The sequence below is a fragment of the Cyclopterus lumpus genome, chromosome 23, assembly GCF_009769545.1.
Source record: "Cyclopterus lumpus isolate fCycLum1 chromosome 23, fCycLum1.pri, whole genome shotgun sequence".
Classification (NCBI taxonomy): domain Eukaryota; kingdom Metazoa; phylum Chordata; class Actinopteri; order Perciformes; family Cyclopteridae; genus Cyclopterus; species Cyclopterus lumpus.
The window spans coordinates 1,223,016-1,250,394 of record NC_046988.1 but is presented as its reverse complement, the minus strand read 5'-3'; the positions used below and the strand labels follow the sequence as shown (position 1 = coordinate 1,250,394).

Here is a 27,379-nt window from a genome sequence, read left to right as displayed (position 1 = left end):
GTGCATTTACTTTACTTGAATTATTTATATGCCTGCCGCTCTTGTTTAGGAAATGTTGGACGTCCTTTCTCTTCAGCCATCTTCAGTATTGGTGTGTCCCCAACTAAGGATTTAAATAGTTGAATTGATTGGTAAAGTCTTGCCTATAGTCGACTGATCGTCATCTTTTTTTCTTGCTCATTGATCTGTTTCAAATGTATGGATCTATAGATAAAAAGTAAAGAAAACCCAATGTTATTGGTCGAGATAGATGTTACTATCGGTTGGTTGGCGTTTCAGAATGGACAGTGGTATTAGTGTGTATTTGTAGGTGCGCCGCTGTCCGTAGAACTGATACGGAGCGACACGGTTTATCATCCCGCTAGCTTTTCGGAGTTGTAAATAGAACGTTTACTTCTAATTCCATTTTCTCTCTATTGTAGCAACGTACTGACAGAAGGGAAACAGTAGGGAGGTGAAGGGACAGTCAACGGGACAGGGAGGCAAGCCACAATCTTGCTCATAAATTCAAAATATATCTAGCTCTGATCCTGCTACGTTCTCATGTGAGTGCTTTGAAGAATACATGCAGGCCTATTCTTTGATTGTGAACGTGACATGTTTTTTATGAACAATAAATTATCTTATTATTTCATTTCAACATCTTCCCGTTACTGTAACGATTCGACCGTACGATCGGCAGATTCGGACCGGCCCTATTGCTTGTTTCCCGGTATTGCTGTTACACGGCGTGGCCGTTTATTGCGTGTAGCAGTTCACAAGGGTGCCCGATTGCCTGGCTCCCAGTCCTGGACGTGCTGCAGGGAAGTGAAGAAGAGTTTGGTTGTAACCGAACCAGCATCCGGCACCAAAAGTGAACTGCAGTCAATTCAATTCAATTTATTTTGTATAGGCCAAAATGACAAATGACTAATTATCCTCTGAGGGCTTTACATCTGTACACATACGACATCCTCTGTCTCGGGACCTCACATCAGATCAGGAAAAACTCCACCAAAAATCACTTTCACTGGGAGAACTACACTATCAATGTCAAACCCCTGCACGTCCGTAGAGCCCTGAAGCACCTTCCTCGTTTTATAGTTAGATACGTCAATATCTGATATCTGGGAATCACTAGAAAGAAGTCACACAGGCCAGAAACACAAGCAGTCAGACGATCAGTCACGCTTAGTCAAACTGTCTGTTCTAAACATCTATCACAGTTTACAGACCCACGGCTTCCACTGTGGCACCCGAATACCTTCAAATGTGTGTCACAGTGAACATGTTGGCTGATCAGGTGTTTTCCATCACATCTTCACATCATGCAGGTCGTGAAGGGATGTTCAGTATAAAGACTGACTCATGTCTTTCTCCTTAATATATGTCTCCACAGAAAGCCGAGGCGACCGGGGAGAAAAGACCCAGGGGGCGACCCAGGAAATGGGTGAGTCAGTGGTTTCTTTAAGGTCTGAGCTTGTGTCTGGAACACACATCATACACAACACACAACACACAACATACAAAGCTGCAACAAGTCATAGTGGACTGCTGTACTTGCTGACCAGTCCTGACTTCTCTCTCTCTTCCTTTTTTTTTACAAAGAACATCCAGTAATCTGCCTTTTTTCTGTGTTGTCTGGACTGTGCTACTGCCTCTTGCAATCATTGTCTCTTAGTTGTAATATTACCTGATTATAATGCATATACAGTAGATAGCCTGTTTTATTATATTGTGGTCATCTTTCAATATTGAATACATGCAGAGGTTCCTCTCCTGGTTGTTGCTGGTGTGTGTGTGTGTGTGTGTGTGTGTGTGTGTGTGTGTTCAGGGATATCTCCAAAATGTTTGTGTTATCGGTCTGAGAAAATGTTTACTCTCCACGTTGGCCGCAGGAATACTTCAATAATTCCAGTGACAGCTTGAAGGCCTCAGTGTTTATCAGCTCCAAAGTAACAGGCCTGATTGATTGCGGGGGGAAGTGCCACCAGGAAGGGCCAGGGCAGATGCAGGGAACGGGAACTTTCTCCCACATGTATTGTGTCTGTATTTTTTTAAGTGCAAAAGGGGGAAAAAAAGAAGTGAAAGCCTACAAGAACGGAGTCATAAAGTGAGGCTTTTATATTTATTTTCATTTCCTGGAAGGAATGGTGTAGTCTAAGCATTTACTGTATTCTCCGCTGAACAACGTACTCTTGCTGAGACTTCAAAAGCTACAGCAAGTAAATGAACTGCTCTCTCCACATGCATTGGCACTGGACCCTCCAGACACAGGACGGCTCTGCAGGCTCTCTCCTTGGGCATGTGTGAGGCTAGACCAGGCAAACCAAACAAGCTCCTGAGTTACCACGACAACACTAACCAGCCATCAGCCATTTGTAGTCACTTAATGTTTTGAGTAATTAAAGGTAGGGTTGGTAATCTTCTTAAAAAATATTTTTGGGATATTTTTGTTGACGATTTCATTACATCATGACGACAATTGATGAATCAATCGGTGAGTACTAGCAGTAGCCATGTTTTGTTGCTTTTCGTTCCGGGCCACCTTGTTGGTTGTCAGTTTAACAACTTTGCATGTTTATTTGTAATGTGTACGGTGGGTCAAACTCCTCTACGCACAGAGGACAACAACTTCCTTTGCTTCACCATTGTCTCTAAAACAGATGCCTGTGTGCATGCAAGTAAATGTACCAAATCACAAGCAGCGTTTTGTGGTTTTGGTTCTGACTGTAACAGACATATTTAAATATCACTTTATTTTGGGGTGCTTGTTTTGCCTTTTTCTGATAGTTGTGATGTATCCGACTTGGCATTAAACACTAGGTCAGTGCCTGGGAGAGCCTCACCTCAGGCAATGTCCAGTCTTTCTCTTGTCTAAAGACCATCCCATTTGACATGAGTCCCAATCACAAGACTCCTCTGATGACGTATTTGAATCTGGGTTTTGTTTACGTTTTAGAATTCACTTTTTTTGCGGAAGATTTGATAACTAGAAAAAAAAATTCTGCCCGCCATGTTCCAAAATAACAAGAGACGTCTTCACGTACACCTCCATCCAGCATTACCCCCCCCGTCTCCTTCTTCTTCTGTTGCGGTTGACTTCCATTACTGTTGCATGTGTGAAAAGGCAGAACATGAACATGATCCATAATGTAGTGTATGTGTTAAGGCTCAATGAATGAATTCAATTTAGTTTATTTTGTATAGCCCAATTTTACAAATTACAAATTTGCCTCAGAGGGCTTTACAATCTGTACACATACGACATCCCTGTCCCAGGAATGAATGAAGGCCAGATCCTTTAAATGCATCATTTAGTTACTCGTTTTTCTGACTGGATGCAGCGTTGATTTAACTTAAAGGATTGTTTTTGATCTGAATCTCCACTTTGCAGAAATAACATGATGTTTACTGTGATGGCTTCAAAAGCTATTCTACTCCCCTCCCCTTCTTACGGCTTGCTCACGCAGAGCACGTCAATAAACAGCATTCAAGAAATCCTCATCTTTGCAAAGACACCATCTGTTTTCTTTTATTTCTTTTGCATCTTTCACAAGAGTAGCCCAAACACACACTGTCTAAAGTTGCGATAACTGCTCTAAGTTTGGTCTTGCAGCATTTAGACAGTGAGTTACAAGATACACCTGATTTTACGAGTGGATGTTAGCATGGAGCTAGCGGCTTTAGAAAAGGTTTTGGAAAAAAAAAAACTGTTTGGGTGGAGCCAGCGGTTATCTGGATAATAGATACCCCGGCCAAAACTTCCTACACCATACGCTGGTCATTGTTAACGGTCCGATTAGAGACGTGGGAATGGAGTTTGAGTTCAGAGATGATGTCTACGACCGGATTGTCTGTTTGCATTCATATGCATATTTCTGTTTAGTGATGAATTAAAAAACGGAGTGGTTGTCAGGTGATAGAAGATAGGTTCGGAGATTGAAGAGATTGAATATTGGCCCCAATCTCAAATGTAATTGGTCAATACAAGTCAGACTCCAAATGGACTACACACGGAAACCAGAACACACGCTACCAAAATCATGTTGCCTATGGATTCTGCATTCATTTGCAGCTATTTGTTGATAGAGATTACAACCTTTAAGTCAGCTGCTGGAGTGTCTCTGGGACTGGGGTTTGTATTTGGTTTATTCAGCGTCATGCACTACTTATCCCTATGTACCACCACCATGCAGCTGGTAGGAACTGCTAGGTTAGTCAGACCCGGCTGATCCAAGGTCAGTACCTCATTGGTATGCATTCTTGCTCCTCCACCGTATGGCCGTGGGTGCTGTCTTCTGTGTGCAGGTGCCGGGATGGATAGGCAGACCTCTGCCAAGCTGACCAGCTTCCTCTGCTAGTAAAAGCTTGAAGGGGAAATCTCCGCTCTCTAATAGATTGCATTCATCAGTTGTGCACAGCAGTTTATCTTTTCTGCTGCCAAATGGCGACTGCCCATTGGATTGTATGTAAAGCTTTGGCATCCCTAACTCTTGGTTGCCAATATTACATTACATTACATTACATGTCATATAGCTGACGCTTTTATCCAAAGCGACTTACAATAAGTGAATTAAACCATGAGTCCAAACTCAGAACAACAAGAATCAAGCAAGTACAATTTCTTCAATAACGTTAAACTACAAAGTGCTATCAGTAAGAGACATGTAAGTACTACTAGAGTGCTAGTACGGCTCTACCTTCCCTATTCAAGGTATAGTCAAAAAATATGTGTTTTTAGTTTGCGACGGAAGACGTAGAGACTTTCTGCTGTCCTGATGTCAATGGGGATCTCGTTCCATCAATGAGGAGCCAGCACTTCAAACAGTCGTGATTTTGTTGAGTGTTTAGCTCGAAGTGAAGGAGCTACAAGCCGATTGGCAGAAGCCGAGCGAAGTGAACGAGCTGGCGTGTGAGGTTAGACCATGTCCTGGGTGTGAGGTTAGACCATGTCCTGGATGTGAGGTTAGACCATGTCCTGGGTGTGAGGTTAGACCATGTCCTGGATGTGAGGTTAGACCATGTCCTGGGTGTGAGGTTAGACCATGTCCTGGATGTGCGGTTAGACCATGTCCTGGATGTGAGGTTAGACCATGTCCTGGATGTGAGGTTAGACCATGTCCTGGGTGTGCGGTTAGACCATGTCCTGGATGTGAGGTTAGACCATGTCCTGGGTGTGAGGTTAGACCATGTCCTGGGTGTGAGGTTAGACCATGTCCTGGATGTGAGGTTAGACCATGTCCTGGATGTGAGGTTAGACCATGTCCTGGGTGTGAGGTTAGACCATGTCCTGGGTGTGAGGTTAGACCATCTCCTGGATGTGAGGTTAGACCATGTCCTGGGTGTGAGGTTAGACCATGTCCTGGGTGTGCGGTTAGACCATGTCCTGGATGTGAGGTTAGACCATGTCCTGGGTGTGAGGTTAGACCATGTCCTGGGTGTGAGGTTAGACCATGTCCTGGATGTGAGGTTAGACCATGTCCTGGATGTGAGGTTAGACCATGTCCTGGTTGTGAGGTTAGACCATGTCCTGGATGTGAGGTTAGACCATGTCCTGGATGTAGACCGGATCCGATCTGTTCACAGCACGGTACGTAAGTACCAATGTTTTGAAGCGGATGCGGGCGGCCACCGGTAACCAGTGAAGGTCGCGAGGAGCGGAGTAGTGTGGGTAAATTTAGGAGGTTGAAGACCAGTCGAGCAGCTGCATTCTGGATGAGCTGTAGAGGTCGAATGGCATTAGCAGGTAGACCTGAAGGAGGGAGTTGCAGTAGTCCAGCCGTGAGATGACCAGAGCCTGGACCAGAACATGTGCCGCCTTCTGAGTGAGAAGGGGTCGTATTCTCCAGATGTTGTACAGCATGAACCTACAGGAGCGTGTTGTTGTGGTAATGTTGGCAGTCAGGGAGAGTTGACTGTCGAGTGTCACATCGAGGTTCCTGGCAGTCGGAGTCGGGGCCAACACTGAGTTGTTGAAGTTAATAGTTAGGTCGTGGGTGGGAGAGCCTTTTCCTGGAAGGAGGAGAATATGAAAGGCCCTCTTGTTGTCATGGCAATAACAATGGAAATAGTCAAAACAAACTATACATTCATGTAGTGCCATCTCATTGAAGTGATGATTGAGGTGGATTGGTACCTAATCCTCGGACAGCCTGCTCTAGTGGAGGTGCACTGTTGAGTTTTCTAGTGCATGTTCAGAGATGCACAAAAGGTGTGTTATGGTGCATGTCAATGTGACACTGATGCATTTATGTGTATGAGGGATACACAAAGTTCTTACCTTGAATCTGAGCCAATTGCAAACAATCTGTTCACCCAAATTATGCACACTTATATCCAAACACCAGATCTTGGTGAGGTTTTAAGTCAGACTTGCCATTTTGACGCTCAGGTAACACAAGTTGTGAGTAATTATTAGGAGTCATCTACAGAGGGGGAGTTTCTCACAGGAATTCAGAAGATCAATCTGCTGCCAGATATGCATGATGATATTCCTTAAGATCCCTGCTGCCCTTCACTGGATTGCTTGTAAATGTCAGAGTAGATTTTGAGATTTGAACTCTTGACTTCAAATGAACCTTCATGTTTTATGAAGTGGCATCTCAGTATTTTGGGGTCTTGTAATTTGCAAATATTCTCCCGGATGCCAATTCAATAGAATGTGTACTTCCTTTACAATGTTGCTGTCAAAAACCGTGCTGAGGAGTCTGGAGATAATCCTTGAAATACAAGAACCAATGAGGCTTTAGACAAGTGAAACAAAGATGATTAGTCTAGCAGTGCTCCAACAATACCGAGCAGGAATTGCACCATTTGTATTTGTGTAGAAAGGACAGGAAAGAGGGGAAAATATGATTCTGCATCTATTTGTGCTTTGCTTCCCTTTCCACTGGTCAGCCAGTTCCTCTCAGCGAGGGCTGTCCTGGTGCCTCCCATACAGCTGCCTCTTTGTGATTCTCTGCAGTCACATCCGACGTAACCCACACCCAGGATACACTCATACCCATCTCCCCTTTCTGTGCTCTCATTGGTGTTAAATGGAGTCTACTGTGAGACTAAGGCCCTCTGAATTAAACGTGCGGAAATTACTAAGTGAATGGCCAAGGGAGCACAAGTGCTGTGGCATGGGTGTGTGTTTAGGGGAGTTGATATAGTGTGAATGGGAGAGGTATACTTCCATCTCACACAAGGCTTTGCTGCTCTTGGCTTCAGGTCAGACGCTGAAGGCAGGTGCCAAGCAATGGAATCAGAGCTCGGGGGAGAAGAAAAGTAAGAAAGTCTGCCCAGCGGCTTTGAAAAAGTGTCAAGGAAGGCCTGGAAAGTCCTCAGAAATTAGCAGCATGTGAACACTTCTTTCCTTTGAATGTCTGCATGTGTAAATGCAGGGGTAATTACACTATTGTGGTCAGTGTCAGACATCGAAACTTTTTTAAACCTTGGCAAGGCTCACAGAGAAAATATGGAACTTGGCCTCCAGGCTCTCCTCTGGGAGAGTTGGTCTCCAGAGAGAGTCAGGGGCTGAATCAGAGCTTTGGGGCACAAACAAGACTGACAAGAGTCTGAATTGTGAGGACAATATGTGCTTTTCTTCTTTCGGTTGCAAAGCAAAGTTCAACATTTGTCAAACTTTGACCGGCAAAGTCACAACCTCAACCAATAGCAGAGACGTGTATGTGTTTGATTGGCACTCTCCACATCAGCACAAATACCGCCCCGGGAAGGTGATGGTCACTTGCCTGCATTCGGGCATATGTAACGGTGCCCTTATGTATTCACATCAATCGTGGAACTCATTTTTCCCGACAAACATGGAGCTGCCATATACCTCATTAAGATAAATGTTTGAGAGTTGATGGAGCAGCTCTAATGTTATGGTAACCTAGCCCTGATCATTCAGTAGTTTGCTTGTCATCTTGCGGACTGACCTGACAAAGCATGAATTCAGATTTCTTACCAATCATCATTTTTAGGCATTATTTTGATCCATTTAGTGCAACTAAATTACAGAAGAATCTGTTTATTTTGGGTTAATACCTGTGATATTAAGCAGCAAAAGAGGGAAGACACTCCTCGTAGATACCAAACCGCTTCTCATTTGTTGTGAACACAGACCTGGGCTTGACATTCACGGCCATCATTTCATTTGAAGTATTCTTTGTCCTGATAGTATATAGTTTGTACTGTGTCTGCTGTATACTGCCCGAGCTGACTGAGACCTACCTGGCCCGGTTCTGTGTGCTTGTAGATATTTCACATTTGTTCAAATTCAAAAGCACACCGGTGTGTGCTCGCTTTTTTAATGTCCTCTAAAAAAAGATAACATCCCTGAAGCTGGGAGGAACATGATAGGTGTCAGAACAAAGGGAGAATTTTACAAGCTGGAGAGCTTAGAGATCTACTTTATTACACACACACACACACACACACACACACACACACACACCATAGGGAAACAATCTTAAAGCTGCTGGAGAGAGAAGAGATATATAAGCATGTTTTGGAAATTCATTCGTACATGTAATCAATATACACATATACCATGTGTGGACGGGTGTGTACCTGGGGGGGTTTCTGACTGATCTAAAAAGCATTTATGGAAGACAACAACATCAAAACAGGGGCTCGCACTTTCACATTTGGACCAAAAATGACAGACTAAGAGCAATACACGTCCATTCTGGAAACTTCTCAGTAAGTAGTGTGTGTGTGTGTGTGTGTGTTTTCAAAGTGCAGAGTAGTCAGGTAGACTTCACATTGTTAACAGTATGAATTCAAACAAAAGTACTGAGGTAGTTGGAGGAAAAGATCTTAACCTGATTTTGACTTGTGTATCTTTGCACCTTATGTACATGTGAGTTAAGCACATTACATGAATCCACATTCAGGGTGACCCCAAATAGTGGACTATTCCACCATTCGATCTAAGGAGTCATATTCAACTGCCAATCTCACAGAAAGTGACGGGAAAATGTGTAAATGAAACAAAAAGCATTCATAAACAACATCAATTTCTATTTCATAATCAAGAGATAGACCAACATTTATTTTGATCAGACATCACAAAAGAACGTAGAACTATCAGAGCTGGGCGTGTTTTGTATAAAGGATTCTGTTAATTAATGATGTGGATGGTTTCACATTGGAGTTAGTTGAAAGCCTGGTGTGTCTCATGCAGACACTCTACGTGACCTTTGAGGACATTATGTTCCCCCTCAGATTCCTCTCTTCTTATTACTCCAACATCTAGAGCTGTTCTCCTGGACTTTGAAGGACTTGCCTCAGGAGATCAGATCTTCTTTAAAATCACCTTCTAATCCACACTGTTTTACAATACCTTTTTTAAATACCTGTCACAGTGCTGTTAACAAAGTGGACAGAGGTGGTTTCATCTGTGTCATCTTTCAACCATTCAGTTCAGACTTGATCAGAAATGTTGCAATGTCCCAACTTTTAAGAGCCGCGTGGCTTTTCTACAAAAAAGGACTTGAAGGCTTTTGCAGCCATGAGAGCGATATACACATCACCATCACATTGATGGAGCGAGGCGCATGTCTGGAGAGGCTTAATACGTTGAGTAAAAAGAAGTCATCCTGGGGGAATTATGGATCCCTCAGTGCTGCATTTGCAAAATGCATTTGAACATAATTTGCAGGAGATTAGGTTGCTTGGCTTTGGCTCTGGCTTTGGCTGTTTGTGATTACCATCCAGTTCATCCTCGGTCAATTCTAAACAAGCTGGTAATGTAAAACACATCGGATTCTTTTGTGCTATAGGACTGCCCACATACCCTTTTTATACATATAGAGTGCTGAGAAGAGCAAATATAAAACGCACGATGTGTGTTTGTTACCTCCGGCGAGGAGATGATGTTTTGGGTTTGGTTTGTTTTGTTTTTGTCTTTGTCAGCAGGACTGATGCTCGGTGAAAGGTGGACCTTCTCCTTTACTGTTGTGTTATATTATCACACCAGAAATGCACACCAGCAGCAATAAATCCATGTGAAAAGGATCATTCTTCTTCGTGCTGTTAAACATTCTGACGCCTAATTTGTTTTTGAACGAAGAGGACAGAAGTTTTTGATTTAAGGCTTTTTTAAAAAACATTTGTAGTGACTCTTGGTTTTGTGTGAATGAGGTGCATTTAGTTATTTTTAGTGCGCCTCTGCTGTAATGTACTCCTTCCCGAGGCTGTTTGTGAGAGCGAGAGTAAGAGAGACCTCAGAGACCACGGAGACACCACTGAAAGGATTTGGGGGTGGGCAGCAGCTTTGCCTCATTCCCCACATTCTCAACCCCCCACCTTCCTCCAGCCTCGGCTGCTGCCGGGCCCAACGGCAGGATTCCAGCCACTAGAGGCCTTTTGTTCAGACAGGGACTCTACAAACATCAGGAGTTCTCTGGGACCGTGGCGGATTTCCACAGGTCACCTATGCCTCCCTCGCCTAACCCCCACCCCCCTTTCTTTTTTTCTTCCTGCTGGAAAGGTTTAATCATTTCACTGTGAAACATCAAGGCAGCGAGCGGCTTCACAGTTCCGGATGTAAAAAGCAGTTAACGACTGCTGCAGAGATAACACTCGTGGCATTACTCAATCGTCACATTATACCGCATCGTTAACATTTGAGTTCTCTTTTATTCTCATGATTCATCGTTTCAACAAAATAGTGATTGAATTCCACAGCTTTCCTGTCTGAACTTTAGGAATAAACTGATTGTCTGGAGAAGAAGTTTTGCATGCACACATGATGTAACTTCAAGTTTCTTTAAATTGAACATTTAAAATGGCATTTTCTTGCTGGAAAGTAAATAAATATAATGGACTTGTTGATTTCGTAGGAATTCCCCTATTGGAATTTTAGGGTATCATTATTGTTACTTTTGTAGTGTTTAGGAAAATCAAGGTAATTAATTTTAGTCCTAAATGGTAGAATATCAGTCAACGCAGCTTAAAACGACTAGCTGAGCTTTTGCAGGTACATTTTTAACGAAATGAGAAAAGCTGCTCACCGAACCTTAAGATTCATGTTTATAGTGCAGCCAGAGAAGGAGAGCACTTACTTAGATTAGCCCACATTTACTGTTTGTTTGACACAGGAAGTTACACACTGTCCTGTGGTGTCCTGGCTGGTTTGTGCAGCGATGCCTCGGAATACCCTACCCCCACCTCTTCCTTTTCACAATGCAGTTCTTTCAAATTCCTCAAATAGATATGGACATTTGTGTCATTAGAGTATTTCTGCTACCACCATTATGAGGCAGGAAGTGAGCTGTTCCAGGCCCGACAGGTTAATTCATAACATCTGCGACGCTCTGTTAAAACGAAGCAGAGTGCTTCCTGTTTCATAGCGGCCATGCATGCACGCCACATGCATTTGCATCAAATAGTTCCAAGACACTAAAGATTGCAAAACATAATATACAACAACAAAAAACAGACATAATTGAGATGCTTTTTTCTCTGTAGGTAGCAAAATGCCTAACACAGAACAAGAAACAGAGACATATTGGTAAAGTCTAAGCAGACGTGTTGCATTTCTACTTTACTCCCTCTTTCCCTTTGATATACTCTGGGAACGGATTTCACTTCAAATAGCAGAGGCTCCTAAATGGAGCCGATCCAATTTGTCTGTGCCTTTCTTTCCTTTCAGAGCACCCTCCCCCCAAAAAAACCCTACCAACAAAAGCCTGCTTGTCTGTTAGGAATTTTCCACATTCTTTGCAACGACAGACATTTTTTTCTGTACAAAAGGCCCTTCAGCAAATTTCCCCTAATCGCGAGGTTTAGTTGGACCCTGATAGGTGCAATTCATAACTCTGATGAGGCCTTGACTGGGTGGGTTGGTGATCATCTCCATCACTTCATGCGGCATCACAACACATGGCTTTTATTCAGGATAATGATGGCTGTTCGGGAGGGAGACCTACCGGACAGCAGTGGTGTCTCGGTGTAATTTGCACTGGTCGATTGAAGGCGTGTTCTTTTGCCTTGGATTGTTGTCTCCGGCATGCTTTCTGGGGCTAAGCAGCGATTGAGTCAACAGAAAGAACCCCTGCATAACCTTTTCCAATACGATACTATAATCTTTTGAGGAAGGGCTGTGTGTTTGAACACGTTGGAGTGCCCGATCTGGAGACACCCAGATAGTGACAAGCTGTAATCAGACTCTCCCACAGAAGACACGGGGACCACCAGGATTTCATATTCTTTGCTTCTCTCTGGAACCCCAACAAGCCTGAAACAGTTTGACCACTCATGTACGGAAGTCTCACAGGGTCAAGTTCAAGGCTTTGTAAAGTTGTTGTTGAAAGGAAAGAAACAAGGAACGAGAGAGAGAGAATGGGAGTGATGCCATGTTGTTTTTTTCACAATCAATGGACAGAGGTTGGAATATTTTGATGTAGAGACAGCGGATACATCTCTGGTTGAGGCAAACCTGTGAATCTCAGAGTAGCTCCGCCCTAAAGCATACCCTGTTTGACTCTAAATGGACCATCATTTACTAAATGAACATCATACTGTATTGAAGAAGACTTGCAACTAGAGATTGAGACCATAAACTAATAATAATAATAATAATACATTTTATTTGGAGGCGCCTTTCAAGTCACCCAAGGTCGCCTTACAATAAAATAATACAGGATAAAAGATAAAAGCATGAAAGATAGGTACAACATTAAAACAGAACATCAACATAAAAACAAGTGACGTGTTAATGTTTACAATGTTTACTGAAGGAATAAATAAGTAGAGTAATTTTCTTATAGCCTTCTATACAACCAGAGGAGTCGCCCCCTGATGGACATTAGAGATAATGTAATTTTTGTGACACTTCCCCATTGGCTTTACTCGGCAGAACCGGAGGTTGCCGCCTGGTCTTAACGTCAACGTCTTCACAAAATGTGATCTTAATGTGGAGATATTTCAGTCTGGACCATAATGTCAGACCATAGGACAGAGGATAGATAGACGGTTCTAAAAATAATACTACTGATAGTCAGTCCAAGTCATAAGTAGTCACCTTAACAATGACAAGATGTAAATAGCAGGCCACTGCAAGAAAGCATGTTCTTTGTTGAGATTATCTCACGGACAATAAATCATAGAAGTTAGCAATGTAACTGAGCAAGGCTAATGCTAACACTAGTGGAAACACTAGTCAGAAACTAACATTCTTTGTTTCTGGGTGGTCCTCGCTTCCTTGTAGCTCCTGGTTCTCCTGCTTTTCTGGCTGGCTGCCAGGGTTAGCTGAAGGTAGCGTTAGCAACATGCCTACCACCAACAGCAATGGCTACTATCCAAAGCAAGAAACTACCGGAAGAATCCCAATTTGAATGGAAACCCTTCTCTCAGTGGTTTGATAAAGGCAGAGCAAACTAGTACACAACAATCATCCAATGTCCCTGTTAAAGAAAGAGAGTTGCATAGTGAAAGTGAGGCTTCAAAGGAAGCAGTCTAAATGCAGATGGTGCCATTATTCTTTAAAAATTACATTGTGTATATATAATTATATAGTTGAATGAGGTCATAAATGACAGAGACATAAAGGTTGTTGTAGAAAGAATACAAATGCTAAATATTATAGTGACGTTAATGTTTTGTCAGCCTACTGTAAAGTTACTAAACTCTACGAGATCTGTCCCATTATTAAATTATTATATAGGCCTTGAAATTAAAATGAAATTGAGCTATAGTGCTTTGGATTTTTAGTACTATTCTATCATATTCATTTCCAGGATTTAAAAAGAAATTATGAAATGGGCCTAGGCTACGTAATCAATTTCTCAAGCTTTTTGATTCCCACAGTCAATAAACAATGTAGAGCACCACGTGGAGCCTTCATAGCACAGAACAGAACTCATAACCAACATGGCTTCCTCTCACGCTCTGTCTCTAAGCCTTCTTTGACATGTTAACTGAATTTCACCAGTGAAATTGGCTAACTGAGATAACGTTAACTCAAACTTGACTGTAACGTGCTCCCGTTACTACCGTGAGTCTCCACGAGCACAATGACAACAGCACACTGTAGGATCGTTCTTCTCAATGTTTTTATTGATTGGGTACTCTTTAGAGCTCGTCTCAGCCGAGCCCTGAACGCACCTGCCGTGTCTTGCTCATCTGTTTGCTGTGCGTGATCACTTCCTGCCTGTTTTGCAGACTGTCTCTCGGGCTCAAGAGGTGTTCGCCTCTTGTCAGGCCACAGTTGAAAATAAGAATTTGTTCTTAATCTGTTTCACCTGGCTAAATAAAGGTTCCATCCATCCATCCATTTTCAATACCGCTTATCCTCATTAGGGTCGCGGGGGCGCTGGAGCCTATCCCAGCTGACATAGGGCGAAGGCAGGGGACACCCTGGACAGGCCGCCAGTCCATCGAGGGCACAAAAATAAAAAAATTAATTAAATAAAGGTTAAATAAAAAACTCTTTCTCGCCCCTTCGTTCCTACTGTAGTGTATGTAGGGGAGAGACACAATTAGTTTCAGCTGCATATAGCACTTGTTAATGTGACAAACCTAAAGCTAATGGTAGTGGTGAAAAGTAACTAATGTGAAAAATAACGCAAACCTAATTTGGTTTTTAAAAGTCAGTACTTTCAATCACAAAGAAGCATTCTTTCTCCGAATCAAATAGCTTCACAAATTCAGAAGAAAAATGCTGGCTGTTTTAACTGTAACTGAGTTAAATATTATACTGTCATTATTAAAAACCAACATCTCGCCAAATTAGAAAGACCCATAATGAAAAATGTTTCCAGAAAGTTCAAGACCCACATTCCACTTCCTTTAAAAAACAAGTTATAAAATTATCTTAGGCCTGATCCCAATGTCCCATCCCTTCTAAAACTCTGAACCCTCAGGGACTTACTGACATCACCTGTTAAATGGTTGATGTGAGAGACTGTTGGGCTCAAAATGGTGTAAATACGAATGGGACAGCACTTTGCTGCACCATATCACATTACCAGGATGTAAAGAAATGCTTCTTACGATTTGAAGATATGTTCTGTTGCGGTTTAGTTTCGGCAGGACCCAAGAGCGGACACTGGGGTGGAAGGGTAGGTGTTGGAATGGGTTTTATTTGGAAGACAGCTGTTGATTTGTAGGGCAGGAATCAAATGCAGGTAGGGTGATCATGGGCATAAGGAACAGAAGTTAGTACAACGGCACGAATAAGTGAATCACAAAAGAGGCCTAATGCTGCGTTCACATGAAAAGTGTTGCGAATATTCGAACATCTAACGCCCTCATGTTTGGGTTCGTAACATCACCCGTAGGCACACACAGCTGTTGTTTCAAGCAACAACAGTAGACAACAAATAAACAATCAACAACGTGCAGACGAGACATAGAATATAATGTACAGTGTAAGATAAAGTGCAATTGTAAAGTGTATGTAATGTTACAGTTTTAGTAAAAGTGACACATGTATTATTTAAGTGTGCTGGTATGTGCAGAGGAGTGACCGGTGGAAAATAGTCCAAGGGATGAAAGAGTCCAGGGGTAGTAAATAAATAGTCCAGGGGTGATAAATAGACCCGGGGATGGAAGAGTCAGTCCGTGGGGGGTCCGGGCTCCGTTGATGAGCCTGACTGCTGACGGGAAGAAGCTGTTTGAGTGGCGTGCGGTCTTGGACTTGGTGGACCGCAGCCTCCTGCCAGATGGAAGGGACTCAAACAGCTTGTGTCCAGGGTGAACAAAATAAATATATAAAATAAAATAATAAAATAACTATCTCAACTCTTTCAGAACAAGTAGATAATATATATGTGTGTGGACATGTATGTGGAGATGACCATATTGAACTAGGAGTTTGAATATGTGTGCAAATCTGTGTATGGGCGGATCAGTATGTATGTATGTATTATTCATAATCAGAAATTCAATCAATTGAAGCAGTGAAAAGAAATTGTGTCAGCCTGATTTAAGTAATCTTATCCTGAAAATTATCCAGCTAACTACGTTAGCCAGGTACGAGGAATAGGGCCCTGAACCCGGCCGTGGGCCATCAGTGCTAATCACCATTGGTGTTAGATTTTAGATTTATTTCGTGGGAGGAAACTGGATCACCAGGAATAAACTCACGAATAGAGTAATTTTAAAATCTAAATTAATTTAGCTGGAGGAAACCGGAGTACCCAGAGAAAAAAACATGAATAGTGAGAACAAGAACGCCAAACAGCCAGGTCTGACCTGAACCAGAACCTGGCTGTGGGGCATCACCACTATTATTATGCTCATCACCATTGGTGTCCTAAAAAAAAGGAAAATAGTTGAAATTAATGGAAACAGAAATGTAGAGGGAGAGGTGTGGATTAGCCATTCAAGGTCTCCCAAGCTGCAGCTTATTGTGCTCCTGGCGCTGTTTGATACACCTGGTATCCACGGTGGCATATCTGGGTAAAGGTTGCACCGTGTCTGCTGAGTAGATTTGGGGCCTCACCACACACTTTGGGGGACACGGTTGTCCTGTGGGTGCTCCTATTGTGGCAATAGGCGGGAAGTGATTCGGCTGAGGATCAACCCTGCGGTTGGATCGGACATTTAAGGTCTCCCGAGCTGCAGCTTATTGCGCTCCTGGCGCTGTTTGATAATAATAATAATAATAATAATAATACATCGAACACCTGGTGTCCACGGTGGCATATCTGGATAAAGGTTGCACCATGTTTGCCGAGCAGATTTGGGGCCTCACCACTCGCCTCAGGGGACATGGTTGCCGTGGGGGACATGGTGGCATTGGGGAACATGGTTGTCGTCGGGGACACAGTTGCCTTGGTGGACACGGTTGTGCTGTGGGTGCTCCTATTGTGGCAATAGGCGGTAAGTGGTTCGGCTGAGGATCAACCCTGCGGTTGGATCAGCCATTTAAGGTCTCCCGAGCTGCAGCTTATTGCGCTCCTGGCGCTGTTTGATACACCTGGTGTCCACTGTGGCATATCTGGATAAAGGTTGCACCATGTTTGCCGAGCAGATTTGGGGCCTCACCACACACCTCGGGGGACATGGTTGCCTTGGGGGACATGGTTGTCCTGTGGGTGCTCCTATTGTGGCAATAGGCAGGAAGTGGTTCGGCTGAGGATCAACCCTGCGGTTGGATCGGCCATTTAAGGTCTCCCGAGCTGCAGCTTATTGCGCTCCTGGCGCTGTTTGATACACCTGGTATCCACGGTGGCATATCTGGATAAAGGTTGCACTGTTTCTGCCTAGCAGATTTGGGGCCTCACCACACGCCTTGGGGGACACTGTTGCATTGGGGGACACGGTTGCATTGGGGGACATGGTTGCCGTGGGGGACACGGTTGCATTGGGGAACACGGTTGCCGTGGGGGACATGGTTGAGCGGTGTTTTGTCCCAGCAACGATTTTCCTGCACCTGTACAGTTGGATTGGTAGCCGGACCTCTTAGAATCGACAGTGGAACTGTTGGCTGCTGCTGCCAAAGCATTGCTGAGCCTGGTTACTCTGCGAAGTGGTGGCCGATATTCAAGATCTCAGTAAACGGGTCTGCTCCTTGACTGATCTGGGTATTGGTTTGATCCTTTCGATCTCCTCAATATTGTGCCTCTTTTCATCCGTTTCTCTCCATTTTTTTTTATTGGCGACCTCCTCAAGCCGTTCTGTCTTTCACACCGTTTTTTTGGCTTCCTCATGTCTTTGCTCTTTTGACAACACTTGACGAAGGACCCGGAGTTTGTCTCTCTCGTCCTTATCCTGTGAAGCTCTATCAGCTGCTTCTTCTCCTTCATCTGCTGAAGGTGAAGATGATCTGCCAGAGCCTTCTGGCTAAGCTGTTGTCTCGAAGCTTCTTCCAGTTTACGCCTCATCATCTACTCGTCTAGACTTTTTGTGTCCTCCGCAATTCCCCGTTTCTCTCGGGTGAGGTCCGTTAGTACCACTTTTTTTGCAACACCGAGTGCACGGTTGAATTTGAGGTTCTCCTGGTGAAACCTCTTAGAATTGGCTTCGTGACACTTTTCCGTTTGTTCGGTACGCCGTCTGGCCTCTACTCTGGAGAAATACTTTTGATTAATCTCGGGCAAGATTTCCTCACTGGTCAACTAATTGACCTTAGGCGGTTTTTCCACGGAATGCATTCTTATCCACGGAGGCACAACATAACCTTCTGGTATCGTATCGTAAGTATCGGGTATCGTGATATTTATGGCAGGTATCGTATCGAAGTTATAATTTTGGTATCGTGACAACTCTATGTGCAATCAACTTTCTTCATCACGATAAGTTAAAGCAAAAAACATGCCTACTGCCACTTTGATTACTGGCTCATAACTAACCACTACTTTAAAGTAATTCAATTAAAGTCAATTAAAATGAATATCATGAATTATTCTTGTGGCATAGCCTCCATCATACATTCCCAAGTGTGTGACAAACCTGCCAGATAAGTCAAATGTTTACCAACCTAAGTGCTCTATTAGGCAAAGCTACATTTTAACAATTTAAACGGTGAGCCTTCCGGGTTCTAACAGCCTCACACTTTACACAGCATTTCACCTGAAGCATATCTCGTGACAGGCTTTTCATTCGTGCAGACTCGTGTTTGTGGAGGGAAGGTTGGTCAAATTATCCGTTTGGCTTCAAACGAGGTCCAAAGGTTAGCTGGCCCAGTAACGGTTAACCAGCGCAAACAGCGTCAGCGCCTATCTTATGGGATAATTAACACTCAGACTACAAGGACAGCAGAGCAGGAGCACAATACACTGAATATACACATAGACAGGACACTCTGGTACACGGATAAAGATATATCAGATACAGTTATGACCATTCATTAATGACAAACATGTAATCACATGTTACAAATAGAAGGAGAAGGCTCAATAACAAACATTTTAAAAATAGATTCCAAAGCTGTAGTTCATTTGAAGGTGTTGTTTTTGGTGTCATGTAACTTCAGTCCTACACCTGTGTATACATGGGATATGTTCAGGCACACAATATTTACTAGTACATACATATGCTACATATACATGTTTGCTCTTTGCTGGACACATTTGGTTGATTGGTGCATACAAGATGGTCTGTAAAAAGTCCCATGTTAGGGACAATCTAAAAAGGCTGTTTTGAGTCAATACAGTTTCATTTTGATTATTTTGAACTGAGATGTGTGGATAAACTGTTGGTTTAGGCTGTAAAACCAACATCTTGGACATATCTTTGACACCAGCTTGTTGCCCTGTAAACTGTTTCAAATGGAAGCTGTGTGCCAGATCAAGAGAGAAGGGAAGGAGCAATTTACGGGATTCATTCAAGGGTAAAAGGTGGTAAAAAGGGTAAAAACAAGTTTTCAAAGTTCGGGCTTCGCTCACTCACTTTACCATATAAACTATATAAATGTTATTAAACCTAAAATAAGTTTCATATCAACCTTGTATCACTATGCAGCAAAACTACTAGGTTAAGGTTAGAAAAGAGAGCATGGCTTGTGTAACGTAACCACTGTAACAAATAACTGTCTAGATTGCGAAAAGAATGAATAAAAACTTCCCTGAGAAGTTTTTGTTTCTTTCTTACGAAACAATATGTAATGAGCGCAATGTTAGTGTGAAGTCAACTTTTACGCTGGGTTTCACACAGGACACGAACATTGGACTCCTAGGTGAAAGTCCTGTGTTTGTTTCGGTTAATGACTGCGGGATATATAAACGTTGCTCTGCACGTCGACTGTACCATGTCACTTACTTTAACCGACTGCAAACAAAAATAAAATTCAATGTATCCGTGGTTTGGAGAATGACAATATTTTTATCTGGCGACTGGGCTACAACCACTGTCAGATTTCCATGAAATTTGGTGTGGACATTTATGCTCCTCTAACTTCTTGGCCTTTCATCATCTGACAACCAACAAACCTCTGGACCAATCTCTTCGGTTCTAAAAGGTATTGCAACACCTAATACACATATTTCCATTGATTGAGATTGACAATGTCTAAGAGCTCATTAATATCTCTGCTGATCTTTGACCTTTTCTCTTGAGGGCAAATTTCACTAAACAAATATTAATAGCAAGAATTTACAGAATTTAATCGAGCACATTTGTGCTCATGATACATGGTTTCTTCAGGACACTGTCGGCTCTGCACACACATCTTGTAGTCTAACAGGGACATATGGAGCTAGGCAAGTAGGGCTTTTTGTGAATGACAGCTCAGCAGAGCAGAGGCTTTCCTCTCTTCAATCAGAGAAAGACTTTTAGAAAGAGGCAGCTGGGTGGCTGTATAGCTGGGAGCCTGGAGCGCCGCATTCTTTGAGCACCGGAGGGATGGGGTTTCAGCCGAGATGGGGTCCTATTTTCAGCATACCTTGGAAGGGTTGGAGCTGCCCACGCTGCCCTCATGCCCTGCCTCACAAGCACCCGTGAGGCAGAGCAGCTTGGCCGACTAGTGATTCCTAGTGTTTGGCCCTGGCAACATCAAAGCGGCCAGAGCCTGTGAAAAACAATGCTGCCAATTCTCTTTTGTGCCATAGAGGGAGAGGGGCTGGTTTACCAGCAGATAGTAGATTTTACCATCAGGCTGTAAACTTAGAGAACTCTTCATCCGTTGACTTCATGTTCAGTAAAACTACCGTCAGAAATGATTTAGAAGTATTGACTTAAACCCTTTTTTGTACCCTGCACTCCCTGCAGTTATTTTTGATACATCACTTAATGCTTCAAACTCAAATCGGATGGGAGGAAAGGCATCAAATTACACACAACTACAAAGATATTAAGGATCACCCAATGAACTCCAAGACTTTATCCATCATGTGAAGATTCATCATTCAGGCTTGATATAACTAAAGGTCCACAATGTACACGGTTCCTCAATTGTTTTGGTTCTTGACTTGAACTATTTACTTATTTATTTCACAATGACTTAACATGTAATGGAAGCAATGGATGACCATTGCTGCCGGGAAAATGTTCTGAAGTATCAGAATTATGATTCAGGGGAAGAGGTCAATCACCCACCTGCCCAACATCAAAGGAGGGGGGAGCCTCTCAGAAGCCTAGTGGTGTTCAGAGGGTCTGCATCCTCCTCTCTGTGTGCACTAGTCTCCACATTCTTCCTCCACTGCTGCTTGCAATCCTCATCCAGGATCCATCCGGTGTTGACATGGACTCCATTACTGTGTTGGAGCCTACTGACATTCCTTCCTGAGCTGGCACAGAAAACACCAGCTGTTTGGACTGATATTGGGTGGGTGGTTGGTTGTGTGTATGGAGGGCGGGGGGGACATGGTGCTCTCTTCTTAGGGCCAGCAGCTGGTCGGGCTTACGAGCACCAGGGATTCTGCATTTTCTTTTTACATTCTCAGAGCTGATGGAGTGCTCAGCTGTTCAGACCTAGTCCAGACTGACTTCCTGTGCGGTTGTGAGCTCGATCAGGACCTCCTTCACCCCACAATGTGTGTGTTCTGTTCAAGGCCAACATAAAACCTCAGTAAAATGCAATTCCAGGGTGTATATATTTGTTTTTCCGCACCTTTAAAGGGCTTACCAATATGTATAGCCATTTATCGTTATATTTATAGACCTTTATATAAAAAATAAGATCACTAATAAAAAAAATACATGTTTGACCTCCTACTTGTTGTTCTGTTGGAGAATGTTTGCGTATGGATGTCTGCCTTCTCTCCAATATAATGGAACTAGACATACTTGACTTTTGCAAGTGTTACATTTGAAAAAATCATCAGCAATGTCTCTTTCCAGAAATCATGACCCGGTTACTCAAGATTCCAAACTACATCCACCAACCTTATCACCGAACAGAAGGAAGCATTTTCTCATGAACGAGAGGCTCAGAGCTAATCCATACCGGTGGCTTACCTAGCACCACTGAGCGAGCTAACGCTAGCTGAGGAATCCATAATTTCATCTGCGACGAGTACGAGCATCTTGTCCGTGAGAAGATACTCGCCTCCTTCTGCGCGTTGATACGGTTGGCGAGTGTAGTTTGGAAGAAAGAAAATAGTTCCTACATGAAGCTGGTCACAACAAGGTCTGTGGATCATCTTGATTAACTGGGTTGTGATCTCTGAAAAGAGACTTTGCGGCAGAATTTTTCAAATCTATTTTTTTTGGCGCTTTGAGCACCACAAGTAGAGTGCTATCCAATTAGATCTCCAACGACTCAGCCCACAACTCTCTCAAATTACAGGTCAAACGAAAACAATGTGTTTTTGATGTGGGGGTGAGTCCCTTTCACACACGAGAGCACACCAATGTGGGGAAGAAGCCTCAGAGAGGCTGTCTGCGAATTCTTCTTCCGTGTTGGCATGTCCTGGGTGTTCCATTTGGGATTTGGTGACTCACCACAATGCCAGTGGGAGGAGAGTCCTGAAGCGCATGCCACAGTACGGGCAAGCACAAACACGTCCCATTCAAAATCTTACACACACTTTGGTGGATAATACCTCAGCTAATTTAACTTCATAGTTAGTTCCCAAAATGTTCTATTTATAGAGTTTTCACATGTGGCTTTGGAAGTACAATGATTGTCATCCAAAGTGTCAGAGGCAGCTGCATCCTCTGTACACATCCTCCAGCATGACTCAAAATGTCCCTGTGGTGTGCTGCTACTTCTGTTTGGCTCTGTTTTATTATTTTTGTTACTGATCAAGCTGAAGGCAGGTTCAAATCAGGGTTACGTCTGGGTACGTGACCTCAAAACGCTTGGCCTATAGCACATTGACAATAATATAAAAAATTGTCAAAAGTCAAAGAACGCATGCTGGGCTGAATGTGAGACTCAAAAGTCTCTCAAAATTAGAAACCCGATGACGGATTGGGGGCTTCGTCTGGAAATCCAACAGTCATGCCCGCTTCAACTTGATTGGTCAGGGGAAATAATTAAACAGCAGTGTGCAACCAGGTAGAGGCTATGATGGCAGACTTTTAGTGGTAAAAGTAGAAACTGTCGGACAACATGTCCTAGGAGTATAGTGAACCTTGAAATTGCCCGAGGGTGTGAGTGCGAATAGTTATATATCTAAATGCTCCATCTAGATATTGTGCTAGGTATCAAATAGATAATCATTTTCTTAAGGTTATATATAGATCAATATATTGCAGGATGTTTCATCCTTTAAGTTGGTTTTGGTTTGGCTATTTGCAAAAGTAATTCCTCTCTCTGTGGCATGTGGCATATTTTGCAAATAGATGCACAATTCTAGGTACAGCATTGAAGAGCTAACAATCAGGGAGAAGGAAATAAAGCAAAAATATACTTTTGTGTCTGGGGTTGGGTTGGGACACTGAAATACTAGGTCCTATGTAGGCCTGTGCAGAGGTGAATTCATCGTACCTAACTGTGCTGCTGTCAATCATCAATCTCACTCCACTTTGAAATATCCACTTTCACTTCCAGTTGAATCATGAACCACTCAGGTTTACGTTTCTGCCGATCCACCATGTGACATTTCTGTTAAATGATAGCGTAGAACGATTGTTCTTCTTGTTAGTGATATTGGGTGGAGGAACAACACTAACCTCTACCTTCTGCTCTCTTGCAGCCGCAACAAGTCGTCCAGAAAAAGCTTGCTCAGGTAAGATCACGGATACACGCACACAAAAATGCAACACACTTGCAAGACAAATTGCTTTGTAATTCTAATTACACTATATGTTATTTTTATTTTGTATTCCAACACATGACTCAAACATATTTGAGTAAATAACCCATCTGGATGTGTGGCCACTCTATTGTTTGCCCTATAGTTAAGTAATGGCGATTGGTGCTGCTACATCCATAGATTTCAGCTGACTAAAGTTTAACCAGAAACTGTGGGAGTTTGTGAAAGTTACAAGCTTTGGTGACCCATCCATCCACCCAATCTCCTCCCTAGCGCACAACAGCACACAACCTCTAACTTTTGTCCTGACAATCGAGTCACAACTGACTAGACCAGAAGGCGTCCTTGTCAAGCGAACATATTTTGTTGCTCTTTTTTTTCTTTTATCTTTTAAAAAAAAAAAATGTATACAGTTTCTTATATTATATGTGTACTGGCTTGGTTGTCAGTTTAACAGGTAGAATGATGATTATTTTCAAGCTTCTTAAAGGCTTGAAACATCCCTAAAGGCTTGGTACATCCCTATAGTCTTGCATAGACAACCCTATTTGGCTGAACCCATCATAACTCGGCACTAAGGGAAAACAATGCTCTGGGATGATTGTATTTCTTAAGACACAATCACAATCGCCTCAGACCAGGAGCTATGGTGCCCTTGCAAAATGGTAACATGCAGTGGAAAGAGAGGATGATTCCATCTGAAATAAGCAGCCAATGGCAGGCTTATATGCACAGTCTACATCCTTGAAGTTGGACTACTGCAACATTATCTCTGCCTGCAGCTGAAACTTACACTAGTGCTCGTGTTTTTACTTGTGAAAGGTTGCGTCCGGATGAGAACTGTGGCAAAAGTCACATCTGTAAATACAGTAGTGGCTTTTGCAAGAAAAGAGTTAGACATTAGACGTGAGTTATTCTCTGGGAGAAAAATTGCGGTCCCTCCATGTGCGACATATGTAGCAGATAATTAGATGTGTTGTGTTGTTGGTGTGAGCACCTACATCAGAGGGAGAATGAAAGCCAAATGGTTATAAGTGAGTGTAACATGACACAGGACCCCCACCCCCAGCATTCCCTCACACTCCAGGAATCCACCAGCCTCCCGTCTGTTCACTGGTGCGGGCCACTTCTTGGTGTGAATGCATAACTCGGCTCTGATTTGTGGCTGTGTGGGAACAGGGCTGAGGTAGTTGGGAGGCGCTGTGAGGCCCTGGGACCATAAAAATGTCATTTAGCTCTCCCACTTTGATAGGCTGCTTTATCTCAGCCCCACCAACACCAGCCTGCTCAAAACCTCAGACCCCTTTCATTGCAGTTCCTGGGGTGGGGTGGATACATGACCCAACAGAAAGCTTCGGCTTTACACATGAAGTTTAAGCTACTTCTGCCAAAAAAACAAAAGTTCACAAGTACAAACACATACATACAAAAACATCATTACATAACATAACATACACTACGAATACACAGATATGGACAGCTCGTTGTACAAGATTACAATGATAATGATAATGACTGATAGTGATAATTAACAAATTATGTCAGCATAAAGAGCAACTATTTTCGACTCCAGTTAGACTGAAAGAATGCACACATGTAAAGCATAAACAGGTTGATTTAAGATTAGAAAAATAAAAAGCATTGGAAGGAGGGAAAAGGGTAGGTTGTTTCAGTCGAAAGGAGTGTTGCATGACCTGTGACCGTTTTCTTTGACAATTCTAGGGAGAAAGATTGTGTGGAGTGGATATGACAATCTATTTGGAGCCATATACTGTTTCAAATAAGGAGGACAATCAAAATAAACACATATGAAGATGAACTGAAATCAGTAAAATTGCTTTCTAAATGTAGTCTGTAGCCAATTAATTGATTAACAGGTAACAATGGGGAGTTCTATCTGGACACCTCAAAGCAAACCTGCATAGATAATTCTACACAACATTAAGGGGCTTAACATAAGGTGTTCTGATAGACTATGTCAGCATAATTAATAAGAGGTAGTATCAAATGAGAAATTATTATTTTCTAATGTGAAATGTAAAACAATTAAATGAACGATAGAGTGAACTCAGACAACCATATGTCCTTTATATAATATTAATATAGCAAAGTGTGGCTTAAAGTAAAGTTCAGGGTCAATCTAAAGTCCAAGATATTTGTATGAAGGATCTTTCTCAAGGACCCATCATAATATATTCAAATCGGAGGAATATGAACGACTGTGTCACATAGAAAATATCATGCTGCATCACTTTTATTCAGCACAATTTTTTACCTATGAAACCAGTTTTGTTAAAGTTAAACTCAGAATGTAAAGAATACCCTATCAGAGTTAGAAGTGTAAACAACAAAGATGAACATGACAATTAGAATATATTTGAGGTAAAATACATGGTCCCAATGAAGAGCCTTGTGGAACACCCTTTTCAATAATGAAATACTCAGACTAAGAACCCTGAAAGATTACACATTGACACCTATTTTGAAGATAATAACTAAACCAAAAGAGAGCATTTTGAGTTAAACCAATATAACAGAGCTTATCAAGCAGGATGTAGTGATCAACCATAAAAAAAGGCCTTGGAAAGATCATAAACACCATTAATAGGTTGGGTAAACTGCAGCCTTTGATCAAAGATCCCCTCTTCCTTGTAGAATGAGTGTGTGAAATGGTTTAGGTGGAGAGCAATAGGATTAAAGCTTATTTTTTGTCCCCCACCGACACTACCACCACCTTTTCTCTCTCCTGCTCTCACTCGCCCTTGTCACACATGGTAGCATTTAGCGGGCCTTTAAAACCCAAAGTGTGTGAGCACTAATGAATGGAGTTGGAGTTGGAGTTGGAGCTGCACCATCCGCGGCCTGGGAAAGGAAGAGGGTTATAAATTGTGTCAGTTAGCCTCCCTGAATAAAATGAAGCCATGTGGAAAATGAAATCCATTTCATCTGAGGAGGAAGGAGAAACGTGCTTCTTCTTTCAGTCCAACGTTACACACACTTCTGGAATCAGACATGTGTGAATCAAAACATACTTTTCCCAGCTATTTCCCTACTAGCTATTAAGCCTATGCTCGTAGCCACCATAGTCATAGCAAACCTCTTAATCCAGAAGTATAGATTAACCTTAACACCTTTCAATACTGGCTGCAGAGCAAAAGCACCACATTAGCAGAACTGCAGCAGCAGCTTCAGTCCTCCATTGGTGTCTACACTGGCACGACACCGGAGAAATCAAAAGCAAATAGACGGGAAACAAAGGTGACAGCTACGCATGTCGAGCACAATGAAGTCAGATTATTTGTGGCAGTGACACTCTCACAATGTATGAGGTAGAGATAGTACCCTTTTCTGAGTTATCTAAAATAATTAGATTAGATTATACTTTATTCATCCCCAGGGGGAAGTTTCTTGACGCATCAGTAAAACAATTTTTACAAATATACAAAACAATAAAATAAAATAGCAGGGCATATTACATTTAAGAATTTAAATAATAAAGGAAATGAAAATGGCCATAAAGCCATGAATAAAGGAAAATAAAAACTTGAGGCCAGACCTCAGGCCAAAGTGAGTTTGTGGTTTAATCCAGGAAATGTGGCCTTGACTTGACTTGTTAATCAGGTTCAAAGCAGTGTGTTGGTTCTGCATCGGGGATGGCTCTGTCTCATCATGCACATGAGCATTTCCTGTCAGAGATTAAGCATTCACTTTGTGGCTGTACTGCTTCATTAACCCTATTAACAGGTGACTGGACAGCTCTGGTTGTGGTCCTCCTCATCTGGAAGGGAGACTGTGAGCCCCTCTGTTATGAAACA

At 42.6% G+C, this 27,379-nt stretch overlaps 1 protein-coding gene across 1 annotated transcript in view; it reads left to right on the top strand.

Annotated features, from left to right (window-relative positions):
* Positions 1–27,379, top strand: part of hmga2 (high mobility group AT-hook 2) — a 45,551-nt gene that overhangs the window by 12,197 nt on the left and 5,975 nt on the right. Inside the window, exons 3-4 of the mRNA XM_034526800.1 lie at positions 1,379–1,429; positions 23,505–23,537. Of these exons, the coding sequence (XP_034382691.1) occupies positions 1,379–1,429; positions 23,505–23,537 (84 nt within the window). The remainder of the gene's footprint in view (positions 1–1,378; positions 1,430–23,504; positions 23,538–27,379) is intronic.